The sequence below is a fragment of the Planococcus citri genome, chromosome 3, assembly GCF_950023065.1.
Source record: "Planococcus citri chromosome 3, ihPlaCitr1.1, whole genome shotgun sequence".
Classification (NCBI taxonomy): Eukaryota; Metazoa; Arthropoda; class Insecta; order Hemiptera; family Pseudococcidae; genus Planococcus; species Planococcus citri.
Genome location: NC_088679.1, coordinates 74,557,070 through 74,584,575, shown reverse-complemented (window position 1 = coordinate 74,584,575; position 27,506 = coordinate 74,557,070). Strand labels below are relative to the sequence as shown.

At 34.5% G+C, this 27,506-nt stretch overlaps 2 protein-coding genes across 3 annotated transcripts; both read left to right on the top strand.

Moving 5' to 3' along the window:
- Positions 1-381: 381 nt before the first annotated feature.
- LOC135839166 (beta-1,3-galactosyltransferase brn-like) lies at positions 382-2,053 on the top strand. The gene is made up of 2 exons (XM_065355066.1): positions 382-512; positions 577-2,053. The coding sequence occupies exon 2, from the start codon at positions 675-677 to the stop codon at positions 1,815-1,817; it is 1,143 nt and encodes a 380-aa protein (XP_065211138.1). The 5' UTR covers positions 382-512; positions 577-674; the 3' UTR covers positions 1,818-2,053.
- Positions 2,054-8,946: 6,893 nt separating this feature from the next.
- On the top strand, positions 8,947-26,535 carry LOC135839165 (uncharacterized). Of its 2 annotated transcripts, none has more exons than XM_065355064.1 (4): positions 8,947-9,169; positions 13,742-13,808; positions 15,666-15,748; positions 25,984-26,535. In XM_065355064.1, exons 1-4 carry the CDS (start codon positions 9,143-9,145, stop codon positions 26,473-26,475), a joined length of 669 nt encoding a protein of 222 aa, XP_065211136.1. In that variant the 5' UTR covers positions 8,947-9,142; the 3' UTR covers positions 26,476-26,535. The 2 variants fall into 2 exon arrangements, 1 of the variants encoding a protein (XP_065211136.1); XR_010557546.1 differs by lacking the exon at positions 25,984-26,535 and adding an exon at positions 18,018-21,123 and having other exon boundaries at positions 8,954-9,169.
- The last annotated feature ends 971 nt before the right edge of the window (positions 26,536-27,506 follow it).

Genomic DNA, 27,506 nt, shown 5'->3' with positions numbered 1-27,506 from the left:
GTATACTTCAATGTGTTTCAACATTTTGACCGTTTTACTTTTTTTTTCCTGTTGAATTTACATACTTTTTAAATGAATTAAAGTACTCGCGTGTCGAACAAGTTGCCTACTCACAAGGCATACAACTTACACCAAACAGTAAACACGGCGTTCTTCAAGTTATTCGATTCGACTGGTTAATGGACCCACAGCGCCATCTATCAGAGAAAAAAATAAACTTTGTTCTGTTTTATTTAAAAATCGTGGTATTCCGTTGAAAAGTGGGGGAAAATGACAAATGAGAGCTAGATAGATGCGTGTGGCGCTTTCTATCGGGATATTACGGAACTACTTCGCAAAAAACGCCAGAGACCAGACAATAGACATGCTCTAGACAATGTGTTATTCCAAGAGTAATAAATACGCGGCTGCAATATTATGATTCGTTGATAAAGACTTGAAAATTTACGATCTTCGCATTCGCAAAATTTCACAACACCGGTGTACGAGTACAAAATGAGATGAAACACAAGGTAAATATTTCTTTTTCTATGGTTATTTTTCACTACTTAATCCGTAAATCTGTCCTTTTCGTAGATCTGAAGCAACCATGACGCAAAACATTGATATACTGTTCACATAGATCTGAAAGCAAATGCGAAATACTTACATTTTAGTCATATAAATACGTTGAAATGGTTCACTCGAAAGAAGATCTGTCGTTACCAACCAACTGCTGCAACTTCCTGTCAATATTGAAACGTAAAGTATGTAAATTTCAAAACCATAAAGCTGTATTGCTTATAACCATCGTAATGTTATACATTTTCGTAGCATTTACCCATGTTTCCGAGCTCAATTACGATACCGATTTCAATTATCCTTTAAAACAAAACATAGTCGAATGTGTTCAAGCTTTAGAAGCTGAAAAACCACTCCCGCATTGTAATATTATCAACTCGTACAATTACTCTTTCATAATCAACAATGAGAAGAAATGCATTCGGTCAGATAACTCCTCAGTTGGATTAGTCATGTTAATAAAATCAGCTACGGATAATTTCGGCCGCAGATTAGCCATACGAAACACCTGGGGATACGAAGAACGTTTCTACGACGTTGGAGTAAAACGTATCTTTATGCTGGGTGCGACTCGAAATAGAACAATTTTACAAACTATAAGCGACGAACAAGAAGAATTTGGCGATATAGTTCAAGCTGATTTCTTCGATGCTTATCATAACAATACGATCAAAACAATGATGGCATTCAAATGGGCTGTTAGATATTGTGACGCGAAATTCTATCTATTTAGTGACGACGATATGTACGTTTCGGTGAAAAATGTCCTCAGATTTATTCGTAACCCGACCGAATACCCTCAATACTTGCAACGATCCGATGATAAAGAAGTTGGCAAACATTTGAATAAAGTTACAGAATATGATTTGCCTGAAGGGATGAAATTTATATCCGGGTGTTTCGCGCCTTCTTATCCTCATCGTCGCCAGAGCAGTAAATGGTATGTTTCTTTGGATGAATATCCGTACGATAAATGGCCCACTTATGTATCAGCTGGTTCGTATATTGTTTCGAGAGAGGTATTGAAGAACTTGCATTACGCTAGTTATTATACTCAGCATTTTCGATTTGATGATGTTTATGTAGGGATTTTGGCTAAAAAATTGGGTATTGAGATGTTCCACTGTCCTGAAATTCATATAGTTAAGAAAATTTATGATAAGAGTAGTTTTAAGTATGTGGTGAGTTCGCACGATTACCATTCTAGTGAATTGATTAAAATATGGAATGAACAGAAAATGATGGGTAATGCTTGATGTTTGTAGTGTTTTAAGATATTCTTTTTTAACTGTAACCATTTTAAAATATTTTTCGAACTAAATGCTATGATGTGATTATGTTTTAAGTTTGCATAAAATGCTCTTTTTATACTTACCTACTTAGATCTGATTATATCAATTTTTTATGTATCTAGTTCTCATTACTTAGGTATAGGTATTTATATTTTAAGGTGTTTTTTTTTATGAATGTTAAGAATTTTCTTCGATTGATGTATTGTGATTTGCGTATTTTTGTGAATATTTTGATAAATTAAATATTCATTTTTAAACGTTTATTTTTTCTAATGGTAAGGGAAAATTGGTGATTTTTTCATGTAATAATTTATGATTTTATTATGGAATGGAATGAAACATTCATTCGAAACGAAAGTCGAAACCTACTTGTTATTTTTTTTTAGAAGCAAGTAGGTCTAGGTATATATACATTTATGTAGATCGTAAGTGGAATAAGAACGTCTGTATGGAAAATGTTCTTACGCCCATCACCAACAGAAGACGAATGAAACGTGGTACCTTGGGCTAATGTTCAACAATTCGAATTTTCGACAACGACAAATAATATTTAATTATTTTGTATTTATTCGACCGATCTCATTATTCAAAAAATTCTCAAAAAACCCAAATAATATTCGTTTTTTGGTCAACATTTTTATAAACGTTTTCATCGTGGAAAAGGAAAAAAACAAAAAACTTATGTTCAAATCGAATATTGATTTTCCATTTTCAATTTTTGCTTTCAAATTTTTGAATCAGCTACATGCTAACAAGGGAATCTCTTGAGGTGTCCGCCTCCGATTTGACCGGCACCGTGATTTTTGGAAAGAGCATGTTCTAAAACCCCCAAATCCAAATTTTCAGCTACCCAAGTTCATTTTTCAATTTTTGGCGAATTTTTGAAAATTCAAAATTGACTATTTTTGGCGATTTAGGCCTTTTTTTTATAAAAGTACGTACTTGACCAATAAAAATGGTCAAAATAAGTCCCAAAACTAATAATAATTCCCCTAATCCAAATTTCACCATTTTCAGCCACTCTGGAGCCCAGGGACTGGTAACAGAACGTATTCGGGTATTGGTATTGGTATTGGTAATGGTTTTTGAACATTCGGGTACTGGTTTTGTTATTGGTAATGGTATTTTAAAGGTTTTGTTACGTTTTTTTAAATGTTATGTTTTTCTGAAAATGTTTGGGTATTGGTATTTGTTTTGGTATTAAGGTTTTGTTTTTTTGTACAAAATTTTGAGATTTTTGTGAAAAATAACCAGCTTTGAAGCTTGAGCAGAAAGGAAATTTTGTGGTCCACAATTTTCCTTATCTTATTTTTTTATTGAATGCATAGTTTTCTCGAAAAATGAGCTTTAATGTTGAAAAATACAAAAATTAGGATCTGTGTAATTAACATTAAATCAAAATTGAAGAATTGAAAAACCATTTTAGTCGATTTTTGACCATGTTACATGAATGGAGAGGTCTTCAGACACCACAATCACAAAAATACAAAAATGAAGGGAAAAATGACATTAAATTTACATTTTTTTCACAGTATTTAGGGTCAAAAAATAACATTTAAAGTAACAGGAAAACGTTTTGGTATTGGTTTTGGTATTGTTAAGTTTTTCTCAGAGGAAGCGGTATTGGTATTGGTATTTGGTAATGTTATTCAAGTGTTCTGGTATTGGTATTGGTTTTGGTATCGTTTTTTCGCATATTTTTAAGTTTTTTTGCGTTATTGTTAAAAAATGTTGTAACGTTACCAGTCCCTGCTGGAGCCTCTAGCGCTATTTTTCAATTTCTCCAGAATTTTGAATTTGCTCCAGAAGGCGTGATGAATATGCAATTGGGCAGCTAAAAATCGAGTTGTGTGTTATACTCGATCTGTTTAACGAGTTTATCCACATTTGAGTCGGTTTTGGGAGGGGCACCTCAAGAGTGGTTTTTTGACTAGCTTTTTTCAAATAAAAAATCCAAAATTTTCCATTTGCGAGTTTTTTTTGAAATTTGCGCGAATCGCTGTATTTCGTCCACAACTAACCTCCCGAGACCGGATTCCGACATTTCCTATCCATCTGGAGCCTTCAGCGTGATTTTTAAATTTCTCCAGAATTTTGAATTTGCTCCAGAAGGCGTGAATATGCAATTGGGCAACTCAAATGTGGCTAAACTCGTTGAACAGATCGAGTATAACACACAACTCGATTTTTAGCTGCCCAATTGCATATTCATCACGCCTTCTGGAGCAAATTCAAAATTCTGGAGAAATTGAAAAATAGCGCTGCACAGTGGGCTGTGAGCACCCTCAAAACGGGTGTAATTCAAAAACTTACAATAAACCCAAAAACTATTGTAAAATGATATCCTCCCTTATGTTTTTGGGGTCGCAGAATACGAATTTGACAATTTTTTGTAGGGGTACGGGGTGGGGGGAGGGGGGTCAAAAATTCAAAATTTGACAATAATGACGTGTGATATGTCGAAATGTATGTTTTCGAAGGTGTAGATTACGAATCTGACAATATTTTTTTCTTTGGGGTAAATGGTGGGGGATGAAAGGGGTGAAAACTGTGAATAATTCAAAATTCGATTATAATGACGTGTGATATGTCGAAATGTATGTTTTCGAGGGTGTAGATCACGAATCTGACAATATTTTTTTCGTAGGGGTGAATGCTGGGGGATGAAGGGGGTGAAAAATTCAAAATTTGACCATAATAATGTGTGATATGTCGAAATGTATGTTTTTGAGGATGTAGATGACGAATTTCACAAAAAAATTTTCGTGGGAGTGAATGGTGGGGGATGAAGGGGGTGAAAACAACGAAAAATTCAAAATTTGACTATAATGACGTGTGATATGTCAAAATGTACGTTTTCGAGGGTGTAGGAGGGGCGAAGGGTGGGGGATGAAGAATTTACTGTTGGGGAGCCGTCAAAGTCCCACTAAGTCAAAAATTTGTAACTTTCTAACAAAATTCACTATGATTTTTCAATACAATCGACTATGGGGGTCGTTGGGTCACTTTCGGTCAAAAATGGCAATTGACATCTTGAAATACACTATCTCAAGTATTACCAGCCACTGGAATTTCCCGTGAGAGTACGTGAGAAAATCTGTTCTATTCCAATTTTTGCAGCCAAGTAGGAGAAAAACGGGGTTTCAAGATGAATCTTATAATTATTTGTAATTACTTTATAAAAAGTAAAATCCAGTAAATAGATGGAAAGTACTTAATTTCAGTTGAATTATTCATACTTGGTACATTTTGACGTATCACACATCATTATAATCAAATTTTGAATTTTTCACCGTTTTTACCCCCTTCATCCCTCACCATTCACCCCTAAGAAAAAAATATTGTCAGATTCGTGATCTACACCCTCGAAAACATACATTTCGACATATCACACGTCATTATGGTCAAATTTTGACCCCCCCCCCCCCAACCCCCCCAAACCCCTACAAAAAAATATTGTCAAATTCGTATTCTGCGACCCCAAAAACATAAGGGAGATATCATTTTACAATTGTTTTTGGGTTGATTGTAAGTTTTTGAATTACGCCCGTTTTGAGGGTGCTCGCAGCCCACTGTGCGCTGGAGGCTCCAGAGTGGCTGGAAATGGTGAAATTTGGATTAGGGGAATTATTATTAGTTTTGGGACTTATTTTGACCATTTTTATTGGTCAAGTACGTACTTTTTAAAAAAAAACATAAATCGCCAAAAACAGTCAATTTTGATTTTTCAAAAATTCGCCAAAATTTGAAAAATGAACTTGGGCAGCTGAAAATTTGGATTTGGGGGTTTTAGAACATTCTTTTTCCAAAAATCGCGGTCCCGTTCAAACGGGAGGCGGACACCTCAAGAGGTTCCCTTGTAAGAAGCTAGAAACCCATTTTCTAGTGCTCGAATTCGACATAGTTCCCCAATATTCCGATAGATAGCGCCACGCGCATATCTAGCTGTCATATCGTCACTTTTTCAAGTTCGATTTTTGGTTCCGTTCTATTGTGATAGATGGCGTTGTGTGTCCGTTGAATAGCAAAAACTAATGTCTCCACACAGCACAAAGCTCAATCAAACCTTTGGTTTAGACATGTTATTTGAGTTGCCTATGGATTATTTTTGTAGGGGCATTCATTATGGGTGAAAAATTGCTGTGTTTTGACTTCGATCAGTTATTTAAGTTGCCTATTGAGTATTTCGAAGGCGTTTTCGACTGTATAAATGAAGCGTGGTTTTCCAAAACGCATTAAGTCACAAAAGTAAGTTCCGAGAAAAAGCATAAGACATACTCCCATTTCATTAGAGGGCTTATTTTGAGTATGCAACCAACCTAACATTGAAGTTTAGGTATAGCTTGATATGATCCAACCCGCGGTGTTGAGTTAAATGTTGCACAAGAGATTCTACAAGTGTTGAAAAACATTGACCTAATGCGTTTTGGAAAACCACTAGACGTTTTATGTTCAAAAATGAGCATTCATTCAGGGAAATTAGGAGGTAACTACAAGGTAATTATAAAAATGAAAGTACCATCTTGTAGGAAAATCAATTTCTAACAAAATGGTTCTTACTACTTACTGTTTATTTTCAATCGCGAGTGCACAAGTTGAAGAATTAACGCGAAAAGTACATTTTTTTGCCTTTTCTCCTTCCAGCTTGCATATTACCATTCAATTCAATTCAATTCAAAACCTCTTATCAAAAATTATGTTTGTATTTCACTTCTGAGGAATTGTGATTTTTTGAAAGTTTTTGCCTTATATTTTCGAATTACGTTGATGATATTGATGTCGTTTTCTTGTGAATCGATACCACTGAGCGCGAAATTCATATGAAAAAGATTCCATATGTTGTAAAAGCAGCTTAATTTTGAAAATGGTGGAAATTTAGGAGAGGGCTGAGTGAGTGTAGCAGAGCGGTATCGAATCATAAGAAAACAACACCAAATTCATCTAAGTAACTTTATTTCAGAAATAAATGGAAATTCAGGAGGGGCTGAGGGCTCCGGAGGGGCGTGTGAGTGTAGGAGAAAATTTGACGCCATATTCGTGCTCAGCGGTATCGAATTATAAGACAACGACACCAACATCATCAAAGTAACTTCATTTCCAAAATAGTGAAAATTGAGGCGGGGGGGCTGAGGGATGTAAAACAAAATCTAACGTCATGTTCGTGCTCAGCGGTATCGAATCATAAGAAAACGACACTGACACCCTACTCATTAATAGTCATTTTACCCAAAATTCCCATTTCACCCCCCCCCCCAACAAAAATTTTTCCAACTTTTTAACATGATTCCTATCCCTACTATTACAAAAGCATAAATTTAATTCTGAGTAGTTTGATATCAGTTCGAGATGGAGGCATTTAATTTCTGAGAGAGAATGGTTTTTTTGGGATAATTTCTTAGTTGAAAGTCAATTTGTAGAAGTTTTAGAAGCCAAGGAGGGTAGGTTACAGGTTTTTTAGTGTTGAAACGATATTTGCAAGTGGGTTATCAGATTGTTGGAAATGAATTCATCACCTCTCAAGTAAGGAGGTATGTACCAGTGGCGGATCTAAGGGTGGTGGGCCCAGTACGCAAAACACTTCAAAAGGGTCCAGTTCAGAATAAGCCCCGCCCCCCACTCACAGTGTCGTCGCGAAGGGTTGAAGGGTTTTTCTAGCGGGAGGGGGACAAAAGTTGTAATTTTACTGCAGTAATCAAAATTTCAACGTGCTAAAATTACTGTGGTATCAAAAATTTTTGAAAATCCAGTGGTTCTGTTCAGAAAAAATTAAAAATTGGTAGTTTTCGTACGCTTTACGTATTTAAGTATTTCTGGAGTTTTTCTGTTTAGTTTTCATTTTCTGAACATTTTTAAAAGGAGTATCTTTTTCGAAAATTTATGATTTATGTAAAACGTAACTAACAACATCAAGTTTGGATGAAAGAATTCATTTCTCGTACACTTTGAGTATTATAAGTATTTCAGGAATTACACCTTGAATGGCCCGAGCACAGCGAGGGCAAAAGTTTTGGAAAATTTGTGATTTGAAAAGTAGAACAGCGTCAATTTTAATGGAAGAATTCGGTTTTTCTGACCTCAATTTTTCCTGAATTTTATCAATGGTTTCTTGAGGTTTTAAGCGAGGGCAAAATCTTTTCAAAATTTATAGTTTCAAGAAGTTAAACAGCAGTAATTTCGATGTGAAAAGTCAGATTTTTCACTATTGACATTTTTTAAAATTTGAACCAAAATACTGTCCAAGCACAATTATGAATAATTTGAGAAATACATAGACACATAATAGCAATTTGGACGACTGGATTTTTGGCTGAGGGCGACTCACCCCCTATCACGACGTCACTGCCCACTCTCTACTCTTAATCTAATTTATATCATGTTCTTCCTGTTGACATGTCAAACCCTGAAAGTAACAATTCCATCTATTCCTCATGTTTCCTGTCTTGTCTCTGTTGCTCATTTTTTTTGTCATTGTGAAGTTTTTATTCCCAATTTTTTTCATCTATCTAGTAGGAGGTTCAAGTGAAGGGCCCATCATTTACCTTAGGGGCCCACAGCCAGGGGGCCACAGAACGCATTTGCATATTTCAGTACTGTTAAATCTGCCACTGGTATGTACCATTAGGTATACCTACAGCGTGCGCAATAATAATATCGTGAACCCCAAAGATAGTTTTTCATTAAAAATATTTTTTTGAGAATTACCCACGTACCTACACGAATTTTACCTTTTTTTGAGAATTACCGACGTATTTGATAAAAAACCTCAATTTTCTCAAAACTAACTTCATGGCGTTTCTCTAACTTTGATACCAAACTCCTCAAGTGTTTTTATTGCATCGTTGTAGGTATGGGTTTCCGTGTTGTAACCGAAGACTGTGTGATGTAATAATATAATTTTTGCACAATCGAGTGTTTCTTTTGATTAAATATTGCGTGAGGTCCGATTTTCTTCATTGTTAGTAACTCGAGCCGGGGTAAATGGCCTCAACAGCATACTGCGATTAACGTCATTTTTCTCCCACGTTATTATTGAAATTTAATTAGGTAATTTTCAAGGCTTGGCTAACCAGCAATCTACTTTATGTTTATGGAATGAATTGATATAAAAGTACGATGAACGCTTTGTAGAAATTTGCATTCTGTTTTTGCATATACAACCAGACGTGTTGCATTAAAGTTTGAACTCGAGTTTAGTACATATCTAATTTAGGTACGTTGAAATAATTTTCGATCAAACTTGGAAGAAATTTTACGTGGATTTTCAAATTCAAGGTGAACGAGATTCACAGATGGATTGGAAAGCAAACGTGAAGCGGGTAAGCAAATAGTCTATACATACACACATTCTTCGCATTTCAATACGTGTGGAGGTGTCTTACAATTTGGTAGTATGCTTGGTGAAAATTTTAATCATAAAAAACGTAAAAAAATTCAGATATCATATGTGAGGGCGCATACGGAAAGGGTCCATTCGACCAAAAAAAAAAAAAAAAAAAAAGTTCTCTGAAATTGCTGTAGGAACTCTGTAAAGGGTTCCTACGACAATTTCAGAGAACTTTTTTTTTTTTTTTTTTTTGGTCATAAGGACCCTTTCCGTATGCGCCCTCACATATATTTAGGTGTTAGCTGAGTTAGATAATGTGCATTGATTTCTTTCTGGCTGATAAAAATTTTATTTTCACTTACTTACCCAGTTAGAATTATGATGGAAGTTGTGAAATAAGTATCGCAGGGTGTCTACAGGAATTTTGTTGACCGAAAATCACTACTATTTCACTTCCCTTTCAAAAAAATATCACCATCTTCTAAAACATTTTTACCCCCCCCCCCCATCGCTTTTTCATTTTTTGGTTTGGACTTTGTAATTCAATTTTTCACATTAAAGAACGCGTTTTCATTAATTTGAAACCAATTCAATGATTTTAAAACCATCGCTACATGTTTACGAGAATGAAATTTTTTCAAACATGAAAGATGCAGTTTTTTTTTCATTTTTTGCGGTGATTTTTCAGTCAAAATAAAAAAACAGGACTTTAGCACGATTTTTAGCATGTCACATTTTTTAAATAGGTAGGTACCTACTTCGGATTTTTCAAAACTGTGGAGGAGGGAGTGGGCGAGGCAAAATTTTACATTCAAATTTTTCGCTTTTCTGAAGCTTCCTTTATAGTGGCGATAAGCTGGCAATAGAAAATTTCTACAGAAAATCGTGGAATTTTTTCAAACTCAATTTTAATCACTTTTGAACCTCTAAACTTGTAAAATAATAACATTTCTTATAAATTCTGATGATTATTCACTTTAATAAAAAGTTTTCAATCTTCATCTCATTTATCACTTTGCTATGGAAAAGTTAAAAAATTTTAACTTTTCCATAGAAAATTGATAAAATTCTACAGCCAGTATAAATGCTTCCATTTGAATGTACACATTTGTCTTTTCTGTAGAAATACTAGGGGGCTTCGCCCCCTGGCCGCTTCGCGGCCCAACCCCCCTTGAATAATCAACATAAAATTAAAAAAAAAATGTTTATCCAAAAAACGCACTTTTCACCTGAAAAAAATTTTCGCCAAAAAAAATCAAGAAGTATTCATTCCTATTCCTAAAAATTACCTAAAAATCCCATTTTTTGCATGAAAAAATATCAATGACTAAAAAATGCATACCATTTTCAACGAAGATTGCGAAAAAGTATCATTTTTTGTCTAATTGAAAAATTCGCGATTTCCTCCAGAAATAGCCAGTTTTGCTTTTTCCTTAAATTTGTAAAAATTCTCAGTTGTTGTTGAAAACTCTATTTACAACGTAAAATTCCCATAATTATGTTTCAAAGTGAAAAATCTCACTTTTTGTAAAAAAAATTGAGAAAAGGTGTAGATACCTACTTAATTTATTAGGTATTCTCAAAAATTTTTCATTTTTACTAAAATTAACTAATTTTTGCTTTAAAATTTTTTCTCCAAAATAAAATTACCTATCTAAAAGCTCAGCTTAGGTAAGTATTTGCAAGAAATAACTTGCCAAGTATCTTTTTTTTTTTTGCCAATAATTTTCACAAAATTCTTCTTGCTGCCGAAATTGTCAAAATTCTGCTGTTCGCCAAAAATTGTAAAAATCATATGTACCTACTGTACCTACATACTTACCTACCTAGTTGTTTTTTAAAAAAATTTCGAACTCTTTGTTTTTTAAAAAAATTGTCCAAATGTCTCGCTTTTCTGCCAGAAACTCTCATGCAGAAAACCCCTTTTATTAAAATTGTCAGTCTCGTTTTATTTTTCCTAGAATTGCCTTTTTCATCAGAAATTGCAAAAATCCTTTCCTACTTTGCTGCCAAAAAATTGTCAAAAAGTCTCTATTTTTCATCAAAAAGTTTTGAAATACATGCTCGTAATTAGCTAAAGGTTATATAGAGAACCGATGATAAAATATTTCAAACAATTATTTAAATAGGTAGGTACACAAAATCAAATAAAAAGGCCACATCTGCACTTTATTCAAAATTGCAATGTCAGAAATAATCGCGGGGGGTCAAAGTCGAAGGCGCATATCTCGAGACTGATCCAACTTTAAGTACCTAAATCTGTCTCTGAAGTTTTCTATGGAGTAGGTGATTATGAGGCTCAAGGTTGATAATTGGCTAAAATTTTAAAAATGTAACTTCTCGTCATGATTAACAGAAGACTGAAACCTACAATTTGAAAATTTTAAAAAATTAAGACCCTTTTCTAGTCTCTTTTTGGCAAACTAATTTTCAAATTTGACTCTCAACATCCCCCCCCCACCCCAACGGGTACAATGAGTCACAAATTTTGATCAAATCTCCTAATTACACATGATAAATCATTAAATCGAGATGTCTGCCTCTGCATGGATCTCAATTTTTAGAAAAAACATGGCCTGAAATCCCCATTCTCAACCAAAATTTTGACTTCTCAGATTGATTTATGATATTGTTTGAATCTGGTCAATTGATAAGTTGAAAACTGCCAGTATTTTTTTTTTTTTTTTTGATAGTTAGAAGGATTTACTACTTTGATAAATACTTGGCTGTGAAGCCTTAAGTTTTTGTTTACTATTCGATGATAAAGAAAATGCCTAGCAAATTAGAATATTCGGCCAAAGATCGAAGATAAAATTGTTCAAAAAAATGCATTTTTAATTTTTTGGGCTCAAAATGAATAATTTTGAATTCTAAATGCTTCATAACACATCTACATGTGATAAGGAACATTTTAAAAAAAAATTGAGCAAAATCGGTTCAGTAGGAGAGGCTGGCGGATTGTCACCAGATTTCACAAATTCTTTTAATATATATGATGATGATGATGATGATTCCACGGCCACTATAAAGGAAGCTTGATGTCTTCAAACATCCCAATATTTTTTTTCAAGCAAGCGGGCGTCGAGAATATAATTTCATCATTTGAATTTTTGATTTTATTTTCACCTTTAAGGTTCTTGTTACTGTTATGAAGTTTGGCGAATAAAGAACTTCTAAACGGAATGCGAATAATTTTTTTTTTAATTCAAAATGTTCGCTCGGGCATAATCTCTCGAAAAGTAGTATTTCTAGGGGTAGAAAAACGTTGTTTTTTTGTGTAATGACTAATGAATGAAAAAGTTTATTATGTTTGCTTCAAAATTTGAAAACTTGAATTATTATTATTTTTTTAAAATAACGAGCCCAAAAAGCTATCAAAAATTCATGTTTCAAGAAGTAAAAAAACAAATACAGAAAAAGAAGAGCAAAAGCTTTTAAAAATTTGTCATTCAAGTTCTAAAAAAGTCGACAAATAAGCTCTTTTCTACAAAATTTTTTATGAATGGAAAATCGGATTTTCCACTTTTTTTTCATTTTTCACTACCTTTCAAGCAAAGTTGCTGAAAAACATACTTTTTCACTACTTTCACTAACGACTTTCAAAATCACTACCTTTTCACCAATTTCACTACCTTGTAGACACCCTGTATCGGCGTTTCTGCTCTTGGATTGGATTCTAAAAATATTTATCTTTGAGAGACCAAAAACAATTTTTAGAGCTAAAAAATTCGACCACACTTTCCTTCGCATCATATACAAAAAAATCGTATTTTCACTCAAAAAATTTCTACCTATTCAATCTAATGTTGACCAATATTGTTTGAAATATTTGCGTTGCATTTCAAAAGCTCGAAAGAAAATTTCAATCCGTTGTTATTCCGAAGTTAGAAGCTGCGCAGGCAAGATTTTTCTCCTAAATGTGATCTCAAGCCATAACATTTTTGATAGGTGTATACTTACACTTGAATATTTTGAATATTTTTCAAAGTGGTTGGTCAAGGTCAAAAATTCAAAAAATTATATATTTGATGAGTTTTTTCATTCGTTTTTGAGCGCATCAAATTGTATGTAGGAAATATCCTACAGCCGATTTGAAATGTTTTTAATATTACGTACATATTTTAAATCACCAGTCATTCTTCTGCTGTTCCAACCAATTTTTTCTTACCCCCCTCCCCTCCCCAGTGCAGGAAAGCAGGGATGGAAAGCTAGCTAAAACCTGAAAGCTGAAGAAGGTCAAGATTTTTAAAAGCTAAAAGCTCTAGCCAAAAGCTTGATTTATTCAGCTTTCTTTCAGCTTTTCTACAAATTCATTTGGTTCGGTTTCTGTTCTTTTTTGATTTTCACGTTTTACTTTTCTCAACTTTCAGTTTTCTCGTGGTTGTGAGTTTCCATTCCTTTCTATTCACTCACCTCATTAAAAAAAATTGAAAAGCTAAAAGCTGAAGAAGCTTGGGATTTTTGAAAGCTAAAAGCTAAAGACAAAAGTTCCTTCTTTCAGCTTTCCATCCCTGCAGGAAAGTGACACTATTGTAAGATTAATTTATTCAAAATGCTTTCACAGATTTACGCGATTGGTGTTGTTTTAATCATCACAAATGCGGCGTCTGGAGTCAGTGGTAACAAAACGGGTAAGGATGTTTTCGAAATTTACAAGAAAATGGGTGTGTTGTTCCTTGTAAGTTTTTAATGAATATTACATTTCGCGCCATTTGTGCAACTAGTATGGACTTAAATTCAATGCATCAACTCCCCTCCCCTTCTCATAAACTTCATGCTCTGGTCCATTGAAATGACACGAGCGCGGAAGATATTTGGATTTTTTGGAGGGGACGTGCATAGGTATTTTATAAAGCTGTTGACTGAATCTAACGACAGTTGGCGCTGTAAAAATATACAGTTTTTCTTCATCGAAGACTTTCCAGACCGACACATTTAAAAGTTCGGAGCAATAGCTTATAAAGTACAAACTATTTTTTTTTAAATTTATTTTTCACGTTTATAAAAAAAAATTATATTCTGCAGTACGTCACAAAAGTAGTGCCCGGTGGCTTATATTCTTAAATGGAAAGAGCTAGAGAGATGAATGAAACGACGTTGAGTAGGAAAAAATAAGGGCTTTCAAAAGCGACCTTGAAAATTTCAGGCCCATGCACAGGGTGTCCACAAATTGGAAAACCGGTTTGGTCAAAAAATTCGAACTAGTTTTTATTGGCGCAATGTATTCTACACACTAAGGCGACAAAAACGTGATATGAATTTTTTGAAACTGGTTCATTAATTCGCAACCATTTAACAAAGAAATACTCAAAAATTGTAGATAGTGAAAAAAGCTTGAAACAAAAGTTGTAGAGCGTGAAAAATTGAACCATTTTCGCTGATCGGATTTTGAAACCGGTTCATTAATTTGCAACCCGTTATCAAAAATTACCTAAAAATTGTAGATCGAGAAAAAAGCTCGAAACAAAAGTAGGTATCAGATTGTGAAAAATAACACACAATTCTTTGTAATCGCATCTTGAAACCGGTTCATTGGTTCGCATTCAGCAACCATGTTTTTGACAATCACTTAAAAGGGATAGAGAAAAAAGTTTGAAACGTAAGTTGTAGAGTGTAAAAAATTGACCCATTTTTGCTGATCAAATTTTGAAACGGGTTCATTAAATCGCAACAAACCATCAAAAGTTGCCTGGTTGCAAGTTAATTAGCCATTTTCAAAATCCTACATATCAGCAAAAATGGTTCAATTTGTCACTCTTCAACTTTTGTTTCAAGCTTTTTTTACTATCTACAATTTTTGGGTATTTTTTATTTACTGGTTGTGAATTTATGAACCAGTTTCAAAAAATTCATATCACGGTTTTGTCGCCTTAGTGTGTAGAATACCTACATGGCGCCAATAAAAACCAGTTTGAATTTTTTGACCAAACCGGTTTTCCAATTTGTGGATACCCTGTGCATGGGCCTCATGGTCGCTTTTAAAATCCTTTAAAAACCACGCGGCACTACTTATGTGTCATACTGTAAGTATAGGGAAAAAGAGATTGATTACGATTTTTTGAAATTGGTAGATAACAAGATGGTACCTACCTATCAAACTTGCCCAACTGAAAGTTGCTATCAAATTTCCAAAATTGAACTTCTTTTGAATTTTTTCTTTCCAAATTTTCAGTGATGTAGTCTTCCTTCTCCGGTAAAAAAGACGGATTCGTGATCTGGTAATTCTAAATTACACATACTCGTATTTTCAACCTTTGCATCAAAAAAAGTACCTAGCATGTTTAGTAAGTGAGAGCGCAAAATGTGTGGAAAATGTTTTGAAATTTCAAAATTTGTTCAAAAATCTCCGAGATATGGACTTAATTAAAACAAAATACTTCAAAATGTTATCAAAAGAATCGGTCTGAACAACTGCCTATTGTTACTTATCAAGTATACCAACATTTGGGTATTTCTTTTCCCGCACTTATCAATTTTGTTTTTTGTAGATAATTCTGCGGACAGAAGATGGGAACCTTACACAGATTTAGATTGTCAATATGTGTGTGAGACACTGGGGAAATTTTGTGGGGTAATTTGTACACAAAATATACCTACTTATAGTTAGTAAACTGCTTCCTTAGGAAGGATCTAATACGAATTACTATACTGTTTGGTAACTTGAACAAAATTGAAATGTATTGATAACTAGGTAATAGGTATACATTGTGGTACAAGAAGCTCTGCTACCTAGTAGATCTTCTTTTACTATACAGTAAGTAGGTATAGCAATCATTACACTGCAATCGAGTTTGTTTTAGCATACTATTATGTAGGTAAGAATTTTTACATGATACATAGTATAATAATTTCTACTTTTTTGGATAGTTTGATTCAAGTTTATTATGATGATTCGTGGCTGACATCTAGCGGCGAACGCTTGAGATGCTGAAAACGGGATAACTTGTACAGAGAGCGTAGGGAAGAATCGCGTTTTTAAATTTTTACGCAAAAACCGTAGGATTTTTTGCTATTATGTACCTATAGAAATTTCTTATTTTTTGGTATAAGAAAAAATGAATTTCGACCATTTCCAACGCGACAAATTCAATTTATTGTGTAGCAATTTTCAGTATTTTCATCCGTTTTCAGCATTTTACAATACTACGTAGTCCAGTCAAATTAGCTCATATGAGAAGTTGAGAACTCAAGTTGTAATAAATTAGGGGAAATTTTTTTTTGCGCCAAAACGCTCAGGATGGTGTCCTGATTAACATACTGAAACCCACCCAAAATTCACGTGGAGCTTCTCCCCCGGATCCACGTTATAGTGCCCCCAAACACAGTTTTTCGCGTTTTTCTTGTTTCCTATCATTTATTTCGAAAAATTAGCTCTATACAATTTTAAAGAGCGTATAATTTTACATAAAATTGATTTCATAAAATTTTTTGTACGACCCTCCCAATGCGTGATACGCCCCTCCCTTTTTTTCGTAAACGGAACTCAGCATAAGAGAGGTGAAATGGCCCCCGAGAGCTATTGGGTCGATATTTGCAGGGAATATGTTTACCATCAAGAAACTTTCATGTGGAAAGTTTCAGACCCCTAGCCCCTACCCTTTTCGGGAAAACCCACCTGTCTGAAATTACAATAAAAATTATTTTCTCAGCCCCGATGTGAACCGATTTTTAAAATTTTTTAGTATGTTGTAGACATTTATGAGACGTATCTCCACACAAATTTTCAACCCCCTCCGCTCATATTTACCATTCAAAATGGCGTTTGTTCTGCACTTATTTTATGCTTTTTAACAATGAAAAGATTGCAAAGGTATCTACTATTTTGGAAACATGTTTTTTGGATGCATTTTTGATCCCTAAACAATTAAACATCATATATTTTTTCTGAAATTTTTGCTTTGGTACGCTATGGCAATAAATTGGAAAAATGTGTCGTAGAGGAGGTGAAATGAGAATTTTGGGGGAAATAACTAAGTACCTATTAATAAGTATAGGAAGACTGACAACTGACTATACAGAATTTGATAGTACAAAATGTTGTCAGATACTGAAGAAATGTGGGGTAATTTTTACACAAAATATACTCATAGTTAGTGAACTGCTTCCTTAGGAAGGACCTAGTACGAATTACTATTTATACTGTTTGGTTTACTTGAACAAAATTGAAATGTATTGGGACGTAGAATAGATATGGAGCGCTAGTCTGCATGCTGTTAAGTAGGTAACGAAAATGTGAACAACAAACGTCGGCCACCGATCACAAAATTTTTCTAAATTTTCCGTTCCTTCTTCAGGAGGGCAGAGGGGATGGCGCAGGGTTTGTTTTTCACCTTTTCGCACTTTTTCAATTTTGCCACCAGAGTTCAGCCACTCCGCGCGCTACGTCCGAATAGATTACTATACTTTGTGGTACGAGAAACTCTGCTACCTAGTAGATCTTATTTGAGCAGCATCAAAAATAGTCATATTAGTAATATTACCACTATAGAGATAGACACTGGACCTGCGTATAAGACAACCAACTGGCAGCCATCTTGGCAAAAGCAAAATATCCTGAGTAACGCGAATTTATCCCGCTGGGTGCTCTTGGCTGCGCTGTTGTCGAATTCTTGAACAAAATACATGCAAAATACAGCGCAGTCAAGAGCATCCAGCGGGGATAAATTGGCGTTACTCAATTTTTCTTTACCGTTTCAGTTCCCCTCGGCCTGCAGTTGGCTGTCTTATTCCGCAGGTCCAGTGTCTATAATTACCACAATTTAGAAATTACTGTACCTAGTATGTCTGTGTACCAAAATGTACTTTATTGTATTGTAAAATGTGCTATTCATTTCCTTTAGTGCAATATGCTGAAAACCAGAAGTGAAAACTTTGAACATTATTTTCCAATAAGAGCAATAAATGACATGCTTGAGTTAAAATTCAAAGTGAAAGCGGAACGCAACGCTTATCTCGCACCTCGGGAGTAATAAGGTCACATCTCAAAAAAAATTGATTTTGATGTTTTTGCATTTTTGGGGTTTGTATGACCCCCTGCAACCAAAAATAACACTTTGAGTCGGGTATGCTGCTTAGATCATGTAAAAAATGCAAAGGGCCTAACTCAAAATTTCTACAACATTGCAAGTTGTTTGGAGTAATAAGGTCACATCTCAAAAAAAATCGATTTTGATGTTTTTGCATTTTTGGGGTTTGTATGACCCCCTGCAACCAAAAATAACACTTTGAGTCGGGTATGCTGCTTAGATCATGTAAAAAATGCAAAGGGCCTAACTCAAAATTTCTACAACATTGCAAGTTGTTTGGAGTAATAAGGTCACATCTCAAAAAACTCATCTTTCTTTGAGTAAAATTCGCACATACAAAGTGTCAGAAAACAGTTTCGAATGTTTTGAACGTTTTTAAGATGTAAAATAATCACAAGGAGTGCATTTTTTATTGGTTTGTACTAAATGAAAACATTTTTTTAAATTGATCACTTTTCAGAAAAATGAATTTGCATATACATTGAAATTTTAGTTTTTTGAGAAAAACTCAAAAACTAAGCACTCTAGAAAAAAACTAACGACACTATGTCGATTGGAAATTTAATTCTCTACAATTTTGTTATCATGAAATTTTTTTTTGACGCTTATTTTCGCCTCCAGATCACTTTTTATGAAAGGTTATAACTCAAAATGTTTTCCAAACATTGAAATATTTCCTCTTTAAGAGTTTATTTTTCAAAATATTCGTATGCTAAATGAAGGTAGGATACCCAATCTTCAAAATGACATGCTATTCATTCCTCACAATTGATTATAAGTTGATGAAAATAATGAATCAAGTTTTTAAAAAAAAGAAAATCACTCTCCTGTAAAATTTCACTTTTTTGAGATGTGACCTTATTACTCCCGAGGTGCGATCTGAAGTTTTCCGCGCGCAGGTTCGATGAATCATTTAGCGATACTTATCATATAGTCCTGGGCTTAATTTCGCACTTAGAGACCAATACGAGTAAATCGGTATCAATTATCCTAGCGAGGTGGGGTAGTATCAATACAGCTTCAAAAACAATGGAATCCCTGTTGTCTCTCAACGAATGGCGCGAATTCTGGGTTCAAATCAATCCTGGTCCTGGTACAATAAAAGTTGGAAGAAAGGGTGAAAACGCATTCATTGAATTAAAAAATGCACCCACGTATCATATTCGGTTTTACAGCGTTGCTACTTTCAATGGGGGTTCCACTGTTTTATGGAACTTTCCTTGTATTGAGGAAAAAGATTTCTCGTGGTAAGATTTTTGGTGACAGACGGATTCATGTTTTTAATCACACACTGCCGATGCAGTTATGAGTAATTGATGGAATAAAAATGTTTTAAGATTAAATATTGTCTTTAATTGTTCGCTTTTCTGAATTGATCTTTCAAATTGAGCTGAGTGTACCTATTTATCTTTCAAATTTTCCACGGAGGGGTAGGTGGGTGTAGCAGAAAATCTGAGGTCATATTCGTGCTCAGCGGTATCGAATCATATGAAAACGACACCAATGTCATCAAAATAACTATATTTCAAAAATCGTGAAAATTGAGGGGGGTTGAGGGGCTCTGGAGAGGGGTAGGTGAGTGTAGCAGAAAATCTGAGGTCATATTCGTGCTCAGTGGTATCGAATCATATGAAAACGATACCCTACTCATTAATAGTTTTTTTTTTCAAAATTGCCATTTCACCCCCACCCCCCTACGATACATTATTCCAAGTTTTCACCACGGCGCACCAAAGCAAAAATTTCTAATATAGTAAATGATGTTTGGGGGCCAAAAATACATCCAAAAAACGTGTTTACAAAATTGTACTTCGCAATCTTGATTGTTAATAGGCATAAAAAAAATGGAAAAAACGCCATTTTGAGGGGTAAATATGAGGGGAGGGGTTGAAAATTTTTGTGGGGATACCTATCAAGGATATACATAACCTCCAGAAAAATTTTCGAAATCGGTTGAAATGGGGCTGAGAAAAGTGTTACTGAAATTGTAAGGTACAGGTATGGCCCAACCGCGTAGGGGGAAATTGCTAGAAGCTCCTCCATACCGGTTTTAATGTATTCCCCTTAAAAGAGGAGAAATAAGATCCACCTCTTTATGGTCAAGGTCTACGTGTTAACTCCCACGATGATCCGAGCGAGTACCGCGACGGATCATCAGATGAGAAAGAAAGATGAGTTCGTTCAAGTCTTCTGAAGTGGTAACATCTTCTTAAGAGCCTTCTCGCGTCGTCGTTATGCACAGGACCAGAGGTCCAGTGTGGTGTCACCGGTTGTCGAATCTCCATCTTAATAGACAAGTTCTTATTATTCGCGATGATAGGATCTAGTCAAGTGCCATTCAATCCATATAATTTAGGTTGTGCCGTACATTCTTCCCCCGTTGTAACCCCCTCGAGGGTTAATATAATTGATATTAACTTGTCCCCCGTTATGTCGTTGTGGGACAGGGTATTTTCGACTCGCATGTAACGATTCTGGATGTAACACAGCGATATCAGGTAAAAGTGCAGAGTAGGATATGTACACACCAATAAGGCCTAGTATTCGTGAGCCGTTCAGTAGGGGTGTGAAAGTGTACAGTGTTTTGCCGTAATTATCGCAAGATAATTGCCGCCCATTCTTTTCTGGGTTTTATGACGTGATTGTCATAAAATCATGTGCAGTAAGCCTAATCAGCTTACACAGACGCAAGGAACGATTTATTGCTCCTTCAATAGGGTAAGTATATAAATATTCTTACGCACAAGGCCTTACGCCTCTTTAGTGACATATTGTAGCTATTTCTCTAACACTAGCGTGTAATAGATTGCCTAGTTGTACTTTGTACGTTAAATAGCATTTTATCCATATAACTCTCTGAGTATAAATTTGTATAATTATGTAAAAAAATCAGAATAAACTAAATGTACATATTGTTCTAGAGGTGATCTTTATTTAAACCTCTCTTTTTAATGATGAATAGTTGTATAGGAGTCAGCGACACTCATTCTCTCGAGCTAGCAACAACCAGGGAAAATCTCCTTTCCCTGGGAGTAATTTTAACCATAATCACCATAGTCAAGTCGTTCTCATCTTCACTATTATTGTCGTTCCCTCTATTTACCACTATTACAAAATTTCAAAAAAGGGGGGTTCCGCAAAAAGGGGAGGTGGTGTGGATCTGAAAATTTTCACGGGGTAGTTTCTCGATGCTACCCACTTTCAATGCTGATATCAACCCGAACGCTCTCAGGGCACATTTCACTCCTCTTATGCGCCGATAGCCCTTTTGTGTTTTTTAGAAAACCCCTCACATTTGAATGGTTCCTGCTCCACCCCCCTTGGGGGGTAGAAGGAAAGTTGATATATCATTGGATCGGAAATTTGACGTAGACTCTTTTATCTAACCACATATTTTTCGCTAAAATGCAATGCGGGGGAGAAAATTGCAAAAAAACTGGTTTTGGGGGCTTAGATCCACAATAGGGGAGAACGCTCACCAGGGACGACCGGGGACTCATCGGATTCGTGTTCAGCACAAAAAAATGGACCAGTATACCAAAATTCAGCTTTCTATCTCGCTATTCCCAATGACCCTTTTTTTTCATCTAATTTTCCTGGACTACAACCTTTACCAACATAATGTGAGGGCGCATACGGAAAGGGTCCTTATGACCAAAATAAAAAAAAAAAAGTTCTCTAAAATTGTTGTAGGAACCCTTTACAGAGTTCCTACAACAATTTCAGAGAACTTTTTTTTTTTGGTCGAATTGTCCCTTTCCATATGCGCCCTCACATATTCACTTGGTCACAAGTCACAAGTCACGGGGTTCAACTTGTCGCCCCGTAGTAAACACTTTTATCAAAGCATGTTGAAACCACTCATAAGTAAAGTGACAGGTGTTTCTTAAAAAATGCATGTGAAATAGAAAAAACTGTCGATTTATCTGAAATTTTCACGATTTAGGGTCATGAAGGATTCAAGTTTAAAGTAAGATGTCGCAATTTGAAATTTTTTTTATTTTGGCCGTAACTCGGGGTGATTGCAAAAACAATTTTTCTTTCATTTTTGCACTTGCCAAAAATATTTGTTTGCCTTAAATAACTTGAAAATGATTCAAAATTACAAAAAAAATAAACTCCCACGGTCACATGACGAGTTACGGGTTAGAGAAGTGATCAACAGTTTTACTGAATTTTAAAATTATTACTCCTTTTTAATGTTTTACAGTAGACTTCCGCTTATCCGGACTAACTGGGGAATTTGGATGTCCGGATAAGCAAAAATCCGGATAATACGGATTAATATGTTTTTGGTTGAATTTTTGGCCGAAAGTGACTGTTTTTTTGATGATAATGGTGTATTTTTGTAATTTTTAATGAAAGGTGCAAAAGATGAATTTTATTTCTTCACAAAATAGAGAAAAACAAACCAAAAACAATGATAACAAAAATTTTTGAGCATGTACTCGTATGTAATTCATGTATACTTGTCCGGATAATACGGATTTTGTCCGGATAATCGAAAAGTCCGGATAATAAGGAGAATTTCTTTTCGTCCGGATAATACGGCTGTCCGGATAAGCGGAAGCCGGATAAGCGGAAGTCTACTGTACTAATATATTTGACGAAAAATATTAGAAATGATCAATAGTTGATTTTTTGTTCATTTTAGCAAGTTTTAAAAACAATAATTTTTCAACATTTTTTCACTCCCCTAAAAATTTTTTTGGGAAGTGGAAAAGTTATCAAATTATTTAACGAATCAAGACCACGAATACATCAAAAGTTAGCAAATGACACGTAGAATACAGTGAGTGTGTTGAAAATGCAAAAAAATTTTACCATTGATACATAGAAAACCCCCTGAAGTATAAGTGGTACAAATTTCAGCTTCATCCGTGCGATAGTCTTCTCACAGAGCCCTCTCAAAGTGTCACTAATCAAAAAGTGCTTGGCAATTACCCCACTCTACCTTACCTATTACAAGACTGACAACTGACTATACAGAATTCGGTAGTACAAAATGTTGTCAGACACTGAACGAAATTTGTGGGGAAATTTATACACAAAATACTTATAGTTAGTGAACTGCTTCCTTAGGAAGGATCTAGTACGAATTACTATACTGTTTGGTAACTTGAACAAAATTGAAATGTATTGGTTACTATACTTTGTGGTACGAGAAGCTCTGCTATGTAGATCTTCTTTTAGGTTCCATACAGTAGGTAGGTGCCTATGCCTAATACCTAAGTATAGCCATCATTACACTGCAATCGAGTTCGTATTACCATACTATGATGTAAGCATTTTTACATGATACATAGTACGAGTATAATAATTTCTACGTTTTTGGATAGTTTGATTCAAGTTTAGGTACGTCTACGTATTATGATGATTTGTGGCTGACATCTAGCGACAAACGCTTGAAATGCTAAAAACGGGATAACTTGTACAGTCAACAGTGAGCATAGGGAAAAATCGCGTTTTTTAATTTTCACGCAAAAACCTTAGAGTTTGTAACACCCTATTTTTTCAATTTTCTCAGTATTCACTATCCAGAATTTTCTTCTCTTTATATTGATATAATTACCAGATTTATACTTAGCTTCAATACTCGCGGAGACATTCAATTAAGAAGTTGTGAAATACTGAAAACAGCTGAAAATTGTTGCATGAAAATTGAATTTGTCGCGTTAGAAATGATCGAATTTCGATTTTTTTCATACCAAAAAATCAAAAATTGAATTCTCTTCAAGTAATGTTTAACACATAACAGTGAAAAACTCTACCGTTTTCGTATACTAGGAAATTAAAATGTGCAATTTCTCATTAATGTGAATCATTTTCATCTATTTTATGTGATGAAATTACGTAATTGAATTTGAAAAATTTTCAAATGAAGTCATAAAAATCATAGAAATCGATCTGGAGGCGAAACGAAGGGTGTAGAGAATTAAAATTCCAATCGTCACAATGTCATTAGTTTTTTTATAGGATGCTTGGTTTTTGATTTTTTTTTTCAAAAAACTAAAACTTTTTGAAATGTGAAAATTTCATTTTTCAATTTTTGCAAATTTTTTTGTTTGTTATTTTTCACCATATCTAGAGTGATGCGTTTTACTCCTTAATACGTATAATACCTATTTGGTTCCATTCTGTGTGTAGATATTGTAATTTGCACTAGCATTGACTGAGCTGAAGGGAGGATTGGCTCTCGTTTTTTTTTCAACTATGACGTCATGGTTTCATACGATTTTGCGACTGTCATCATTGCTACTCAGCTTGTTATCGATATTCTAATGATTATGAAACCGGGCAAAAATGTATGAGAATCATTTTTAAATTTCATTGTGATGATGTATGCAAGTTTTGATCACCAAAAAAAAAAATGTTCTTGCTTGCTTTTCAGTTTTAAATCAAATCAAATGTGTAACTTGATGAAGCTTTTGGTTTAGATTTTCCCAAGTACCTACATATATGTACCTACGTTCAAGACCACGAAGAGTTCAATTTATTTATGTACTTCTTAGTTATTTATGCGGTTTGTTGATATGATTTGGAATTCATCAACTTCTCGGACCTCATCAACCTCATGATAAATGCAATTGTGTAAGAAACTATTGATATTGCACACAGATTACTTTGAAAACCTTTATCGAATCATTACACCCCTATCTTTTAATGAAAACACTCGTTTCTATTTTATCCACTGTTGCCGACTAAGCCAAGTATCAAAATCTAAAATGGAAATAAGGAAGTAAGTAAGTATACCTATTGATCTGAAAAGAATTCGCGAATAATTGAGAATTCATCTTCCCAAATATTTAATTTTGAGGCGAGTTTCGCATTGAGAAATGGTACACATTTTACTTAATCGATCATTTCGCTGAAACTATTAGATAACGTATTAGGTAATTTCAGACGATGTCACAAAGATGGACTCGAAATAAGAATTCTAGTTCTCACTCTACTCGTATTTAGATTTTAGAACATAGTTCATCTAAACTTATTATTTCCCATTTTTTACCCACAATTTAACAAATAAATGCGGGAATCTGATTCCCTTTTCATGGAGAATCGCACCTTCTCGATTCTATTCGATTCCTTGTAAGTGTTATTCACTAATTGGCACATGTTAAAACAGTAAAATGCACTGTTTTTAATGGCTTTTAGTGATGCATTTGCATTTTGTAGTTTTGGGACTGATGAAATTTTCAAGTCCGCTGATAGTGATATGTGAAAATATCGCGAATCAGTGATTCCATGCAGCGAAAGAATCGAGTAATGTAAGAATCCGATTCTCTTTAATGGAGAATCGCGCCTTCCCGATTCCCTGCTCACAGCAACAAACAAAAGATTGAAAACAGCAAAGTGATCATGTACCTACCTATAGTTGAGGAAATTACTCATTACATTTAAAATTCATTTGTTTAATCCTGAAGTTGAACAAAATGAGATTTGAGAATCGGAGGGAATCGAGAACTGTAAAAGAACCGGATTCATTTTGTGAAAAAATCGGGATCGGAGAATCGCGATTCTCCCATGTATGAGAACCGTAATTCACGAATCCGATTCTGAAGGACCGAGGAATCGCGCCAACTCAGCGTTGTCGTCATCGATGAAAAAAAAAACCAGAGCCAATCTTGCCTTGAGTCAATGTCAATGCTATTTGAGCAGCATCAAAAATAGTCATATTAGTAATATTACCACAATTTAGAAATTACTGTACCTAGTATGTCTGTGTACCAAAATGTACCTACTTTATTGTATTGTAAAATGTGCTATTCATTTCCTTTAGTGCAATATGCTGAAAACCACAAGTGGAAAATTTGAACATGTTTTTCCAATAACAGCAATAGATGGCATGCTTGAGTTAAAATTCAAAGTGAAAGCGGAACGCAACGCTCATCTGATGTTTTCCACATACAAGCCCGGTCGACCATCTCTCAATTTTTATAGTGTACTGCTGGGCGTAATGAACACGCAATATGGTAATACGAATATTTCGACAACAACTATCATGGGAGGGTGGGATATTCACAATGTAGCTGAAATGGAATCCTTGTTGTCACCCAACGAATGGCGCGAATTCTGGATTCAAATCAATCGTGGTAGTCGTACAGTAAAAGTAGGAAGAAAGGGCGAAAACGCATTCATTGAATTAAAAAATGCACCCTGGTTTCATATTTGGTTTTACAGCGTTGCTACTTTGGGTGGGGGTCCCATTTTATGGAACCTTCCTTGTATTGAGGAAAAGGATTTCTCGCACGAATTCCCGTTTTTCTCGTAAATCACACACTGCCGATGCAGTTATGAGTAATTGATGGAATAAAAATGTTTTAAGATTAAATATTGTCTTTAATTGTTCGCTTTTCTGAATTGATCTTTCAAATTGAGCTGAGTGTATTTATCTTTCAAATTTTCCATGGAACATGTACAGAATTTTGTTGGGTTTTCACATGAAAACTTACGTACGATGTAATTAATTTGAGCAACATCTCAAATAAAGTCGGCAGCAAAAAACAATAACAATAGGTATTTATTTTAGTGAAATTAATCACTGAACATATTAAGAAGGTTCACAGTGAACCTTCAATGAACTTTACATTAAATAGCGTATAGATACTCTTACGTTATAGGTATACTACATCGCGAATAGTATTGAACTGGCGACTAGGTACAGTATAATTTGGAGGATGTTTTTTTCGGAAGTCTTCGGAAGGATTCGTATGACTTGGAGTTTTTCATCTTCGCATGGTATTCGGGATCACTCTTGTAGTCGTGTATGATAATTATGAACATTGAACATTTAAATTATTCAACATTCATAATTATCCTATTGATGTATACTTATACGTTATTACGTATTTCTTGATCTTGATTCTTGCCTAATAACATGTAGGTATTTTGGATTTAGAATTTTGATTTGAAATTTGAGTCACATCGACTTGTTCTTGTTCTTAGCAGCAAAAAACATTATGATGAGTGAATGTTTTCGTTTTTAATAATGTTGTAATTTGTAATTATTTGGTATCGTACACATGCACATTACATAGTATCATTTTTATTTTCAATGCCAAAAGAAAAAATAAATTACCACCTACTCCATTGAAAAGGAGAAAGGAAATGACCAATGTAAAATACATATACCTACATAGTAGTACATAGGTACTCTTATTAATTAATACAAATTCAAATATTATACTGGAATATCTACTCTCAAGCTTCAACGTGAGTTCAACTATAATACCTCATAGGTGCCCTAGTTCTTACCATCATGATTATCGCAAAATACAACGTTAAAAGATGCGAAGATTTACG